The 6,000-nt window shown below is 44.5% G+C and overlaps 1 protein-coding gene across 1 annotated transcript in view; it reads right to left on the bottom strand.

Annotated features, from left to right (window-relative positions):
* Nucleotides 1–4,763, bottom strand: part of LOC136655331 (broad substrate specificity ATP-binding cassette transporter ABCG2-like) — a 29,863-nt gene extending 25,100 nt beyond the window's left edge. The window contains exons 1-3 of the mRNA XM_066631681.1: nt 4,669–4,763; nt 1,198–1,257; nt 32–146 (exon numbers count right to left, since the gene is read on the bottom strand). Of these exons, the coding sequence (XP_066487778.1) occupies nt 32–146; nt 1,198–1,257; nt 4,669–4,763 (270 nt within the window). The remainder of the gene's footprint in view (nt 1–31; nt 147–1,197; nt 1,258–4,668) is intronic.
* Between the last annotated feature and the right edge of the window lie 1,237 nt (nt 4,764–6,000).

Raw genomic sequence — 6,000 nt, forward strand, 5'->3', positions numbered from 1 at the left:
CCTACGTACAATAATTCCAGCTTTTATTTACCTGTACTACATATCCAGACATACATTTAAAATGTGGAGGCTGGGGGGCTCCATTTATCAAAATCTCTCCGGTCAGCCCTTTAGGATCTTTCCTGGTAGCTAAAATATCCAACAGCCTAAGAAAGAAATCAAAACATCTCAAGGAAAAGTGATCAATGTCTGGTTTAGAAGTCATACCAATAAATCGTCTTCATCCTGTTCATTTCCATTTAGGATTGAAATCATTTTGGAAAAAAGTCTCATCTTTACTTTTTTCTCCTCACTAACCATATTAATTGCACATTTATTTGTATAATAGTTTGTATGGGGGGGGGAGACCCCCTCCCAAGCAGCTCACAACAATATTAAAATACATAACATTTCTAATGCCAAAACAGCAGAGTAATCACTGAAAAGCAACAAACACACCAAAAACTGGCAGCCCAATCCTAAAACCAGCAGCTCTGGCGGGTGCAGTGGCGCCGAAACAGATACCGCTGCATCCAGGGACACCACCAAGGCCGCTGGAAGTCTCCTTGGGGGAAGGGGACTTTTGTCCCCTTCTCCTGGTGAAAGCCCAAAGCCCTGCAATGGGGCTTCTCTAGTCTGCGCCAGCTATTTTGCCAGTGCAGACTTGAGAGATTCTGTGTCAGGCCAGAAGGCCTAACGTGGAGTTCAGGATCAGGTGGAGCAGAGCTCTGCTGGTCCCACCCTCCTCCCACCCCAGTTCCTCCCACCACCCCATTCTACCCAGTACCCGCCATCCGCCTGCCCCACTGCTCGGTACTGCTGGAGAGCCGGCAGGTCCTCTACACGGCTCAGTGACTACTGGTGCCTGGCCTAATGCAGGCAGCACCTCCTCTCCAGGTGTCACGGACAAGCCTTATGGCACGTTTGTGACACCCAGCATCAGCGCTAAGGGACTGTAGGATTGGGCCTGAAGGCATCAGATGACAGGCATAAGGTGATCTGCTCCAAATAGAAGATGACTCAAGGCCCTCAATTTCTTAATTGGGAAAGGGAAGAAACAAGCAGGCCTCATGGCAAAGCCAATTCCTGAGCAGAAGACCGTGTCTCCCATATCCACCAATCTCAGTTATTGGTGGAGAACGTGACAAAAAAATTGAGCTTACTGTTGCTACAAATGTATCACTGAACAAGACTTCCAAAATTATTTTAAACACTCACGAAGATTTGCCACATCCCGTGGGTCCTAAAATTGCGTTGAGACCAGGTTTCAGAACACCGCTGTAAAGCAAAATCAGCTTATCACTAGGCTGCTGTCGTTTCATCTCTATATGCATTTCAGAAACTTCAAGTCCTGTTTCTTCTACTGAGACAATCAGTTCGGGAGTCAATGTAGGCAGTCATTTATATAGGCTAGCATCATACTTTCCCCACCTTTTTAAAACATTCTAGCTCAAGCATAAAGTAACTTTGCTGATCTGGTGTGGGAGTTAAACATACCCCAAAATTAGTCATAAAAACAACTTATGGATTGCCTTGAGTGTGACATCAACTGCAAGAAAAAAATGAACTCTTTATTAAATGTTTAGAAATCTAGAATGACAATGCCAGTTACTCCCTGATTGGGAGGCCAATATGACAAACACCAGTAAGAGGCTCAGGGTACACAGGAGAGTTTTTCTGAGGTGGTGGGGGCCCGCACATAAGAACATAAGAACATAAGAACATAAGAACAGCCCCACTGGATCAGGCCATAGGCCCATCTAGTCCAGCTTCCTGTATCTCACAGCGGCCCACCAAATGCCCCAGGGAGCACACCAGATAACAAGAGACCTCGTCCTGGTGTTCTCCCCTACATATGGCATTCTGACTTAACCCATTCCTAAAATCAGGAGGTTGCGCATACACATCATGGCTTGTACCCCATAATGGATTTTTCCTCCAGAAACTCATCCAATCCCCTTTTAAAGGCGTCTAGGCTAGACGCCAGCACCACATCCTGTGGCAAGGAGTTCCACAGACTGACCACGCGCTGAGTAAAGAAATATTTTCTTTTGTCTGTCCTAACCCGCCCAACACTCAATTTTAGTGGATGTCCCCTGGTTATGGTATTATGTGAGAGTGTAAAGAGCATCTCCCTATCCACTCTGTCCATCCCCTGCATAATTTTGTATGTCTCAATCATGTCCCCCCTCAAGCGTCTCTTTTCTAGGCTGAAGAGGCCCAAACGCCGTAGCCTTTCCTCATAAGGAAGGTGCCCCAGCCCCGTAATCAGCTTAGTCGCTCTCTTTTGCACCTTTTCCATTTCCACTATGTCTTTTTTGAGATGCGGTGACCAGAACTGGACACAATACTCCAGGTGTGGCCTTACCATCGATTTGTACAACGGCATTATAATATTAGCCGTTTTGTTCTCAATACCCTTCCTAATGATCCCAAGCATAGAATTGGCCTTCTTCACTGCCGCCGCACATTGGGTCGACACTTTCATCGACCTGTCCACCACCACCCCAAGATCTCTCTCCTGATCTGTCACAGACAGCTCAGAACCCATCAGCCTATATCTAAAGTTTTGATTTTTTGCTCCAATGTGCATGACTTTACACTTACTGACATTGAAGCGCATCTGCCATTTTGCTGCCCATTCTGCCAGTCTGGAGAGATCCTTCTGGAGCTCCTCACAATCACTTCTGGTCTTTACCACTCGGAAAAGTTTGGTGTCGTCTGCAAACTTAGCCACTTCACTGCTCAACCCTGTCTCCAGGTCATTTATGAAGAGGTTGAAAAGCACCGGTCCCAGGACAGATCCTTGGGGCACACCGCTTTTCACCTCTCTCCATTGTGAAAATTGCCCATTGACACCCACTCGCTGCTTCCTGGCCTCCAACCAGTTCTCAATCCACGAGAGGACCTGTCCTCTAATTCCCTGACTGTGGAGTTTTTTCAGTAGCCTTTGGTGAGGGACCGTGTCAAATGCCTTCTGAAAGTCCAGATATATAATGTCCACGGGTTCTCCCGCATCCACATGCCTGTTGACCTTTTCAAAGAATTCTATAAGGTTTGTGAGGCAAGACTTACCCTTACAGAAGCCATGCTGACTCTCCCTCAGCAAGGCCTGTTCGTCTATGTGTTTTGAGATCCTATCTTTGATGAGGCATTCCACCATCTTACCCAGTATGGATGTTAGGCTGACCGGCCTATAGTTTCCCGGGTCCCCCCTCTTTCCCTTTTTAAAAATAGGCGTGACATTTGCTATCCTCCAATCTTCTGGTACCGTGGCTGTTTTGAGGGACAAGTTGCATACCTTAGTCAAGAGATCTGCAACTTCATTCTTCAATTCCTTAATAACCCTTGGGTGTATGCCATCAGGGCCGGGTGACTTATTGATCTTTAATTTATCAATGAGGTCTGAAACATCTTCTCTTTTAACCTCTATCTGACTTAACTCCTCGGTTAGGAGGGGCCGTTCGGGCAGAGGTATCTGCCCGAGGTCTTCTGCCGTGAAGACAGATGCAAAGAACTCATTTAATTTCTCTGCCATCTCTAAGTCTCCTTTTATCTCCCCTTTCCCTCCCTCACCATCCAGAGGGCCAACCGCTTCTCTGGCGGGTTTCCTGCTTCTAACATATTTGAAGAAGCTTTTATTATTCCCCTTAATGTTGCTGGCCATGCGTTCCTCATAGTCTCGCTTGGCCTCCCCTATCACCTTCTTACATTTCTTTTGCCACAGTTTATGTTCCTTTTTATTCTCCTCATTAGGGCAAGACTTCCATTTACAGAAGGAAGCTTCCTTGCCCTTCACAGCCTCTCTAACTTGGCTGGTTAGCCATGCGGGCACTCTCCTGGATTTAGTGGAACCCTTCTTTCTTTGCGGTATACACCTCCGCTGGGCCTCTATTACTGTTGTTTTAAGCAGCCTCCATGCACTCTGGAGAGACTGGACTCTTTTTACCCTCCCTTTCAACCTCCTTCTAACCAGCCTCCTCATTTGAGGGAAGTCCGCCCGTCGGAAGTCAAGGGTTTTTGTTCCCAGAGGCACATACACCACTGGTTGAGAAATGCTGCTCTAGAAGGACAAATACATAGAGGGACACTGGAGAACCCTAATAAGTCTTTAAGCAGTGGATGTATTTTGGTCATAGGACCCATATGAAGCTCCCTACCAGTAGCAGATCTGCTTGCCTCGTGCTATATCATGGCCACTTTATTCATTTCAATGACAGCCTCTATCCAGTCTGCCTCCCAGTTCAAGGCCTCTCCGCAACCTGCCTCTCTTAGCTCCCCCACCAACCTAGGTCCCCCAGGTTCGTGGTGGGGCTCACCTTGGCAGAGGGAGAGAGGAGTCAACCATGGTGTGACTCGGCACTAAGTTGCTTTGCTACATCTGCACAAAGGCAATGGGCATAGATGTGGTCTCTGGGACTGGCAATGAGTCCGTGACACCAGCCACAGTTCCTTCACACCTCAAACTGGAGCATTTGGCAACCCACTTCACTCCAGGCACTCCTCCCACTTCAGTGGCACACAGCATGCAAAAAGGAGTTAGTGAATGGTAGAGCTATACTTGGTGAACATGGTAGAGCTACACTTGCCTCTGTGGAACTACTCCTCACCCGGCTCTAGGCAACCAAAACAAATAGGATTACAGCCCACATCAGCAAACTTACCTCACATTCTTCAATTAAATCTTACCTCAGATTCTTCAAAATCTCTTTTTCAACATCTTTTCGAAAGCTGAAGAAGTTGCTCTTTATTTTCGTTTTGTAGCAGACATTGTGAAAGGTCATTGTGCTACCTCCAGAAAATTGACTATCTGAATAAATTATTTTTTTCTTCAGCGGGACACTTTGTTCAGAATCATTACCCAAGGTATGGTCAAAATGTTTCGTACTGCATTAAAAGGATGGTGGGAAAAGTCACTGTGGGCCCATAATAAACAAGAAACAAACAACAGCTAACAGCTAGGTCCTTCCTACATCACAAAAAATGTTTTATCATAAGCTATACAACCCTATTTTTGTTAACGTAATTGAGACGACATACTTTTTGCAGTTTATTTCACAATGTCCTTGTGAATATTCCTTATTTAATTTAATAATTCAAAGTATATTTACAATCTTAACAAAGCAGCCTTTACCCAAAAGAAAACTAGAAATTTTTTTAAAAAATAGAATACTGTACTAAATTACTCACTGACTTAATTTAGTTTACACACCAAATATTTTTGTCAACATCATCAACTATCAAACCATAAGTATGAGCACGGAATTTCAAAAACAAAACAGATGACTTTTGTTAAAAAGGACTGATATGAAAACTTCAGACTTCTCATATTCTTCTCTATGTCTTTCAGGACTGGCTCCAGGTTTTATGGGGTCCTTAACTCAGGGTGACCAGATGTCATAATCAAAAAAGAGGACACGGCATCCCAAAATGTAGGACATGACAAAATAAAAGCTAAAAACCCTTGTATGTTGATTTCATGCGGTTAATTTAAACACTATTTTATTTATTACTAAATTTAGAACTGCTTTATGTTTAATTTATTATATATAATTTATTAATTACAAGAAGGCTATGTTCTACCTGCTGAGAAGGAAAAGGAAGACATTTAAGTTCTTCTCCAGGACATGAAGCTAAACAAAGAGGAGATGCCCTGGAAAAAGAGGGTGACTGCTCACCCTACCTCAACTGCTGTCCATGTGCCCCCTGTGGCAGAGATGGGTCTTAAGTAATCATCATACAAAGATTAAGTGCACAGAAGTGGCATCAAGGATCAGCAATGGGTCCTTGGCAACGCTCTGCCAAACTCCAAAGCTTAAATCAGCCCTGATTTTCATTTTTTTTTTACTCTTACCATTATGTTCCATGACTTAAGTTATGCACAAGAAGGATAAAGTGTACAGAGAGATGCTCTTTTCCCTCTCACACAACACCAGAACCAAGGGGACATCCACTAAAATTGAGTGTTGGGAGAGTTAGGACAGACAAAAGAAAATATTTCTTTACTCAGCGTGTAGTTAG

Source organism: Tiliqua scincoides, chromosome 6, assembly GCF_035046505.1.
Source record: "Tiliqua scincoides isolate rTilSci1 chromosome 6, rTilSci1.hap2, whole genome shotgun sequence".
In the NCBI taxonomy this organism is placed as follows: domain Eukaryota; kingdom Metazoa; phylum Chordata; class Lepidosauria; order Squamata; family Scincidae; genus Tiliqua; species Tiliqua scincoides.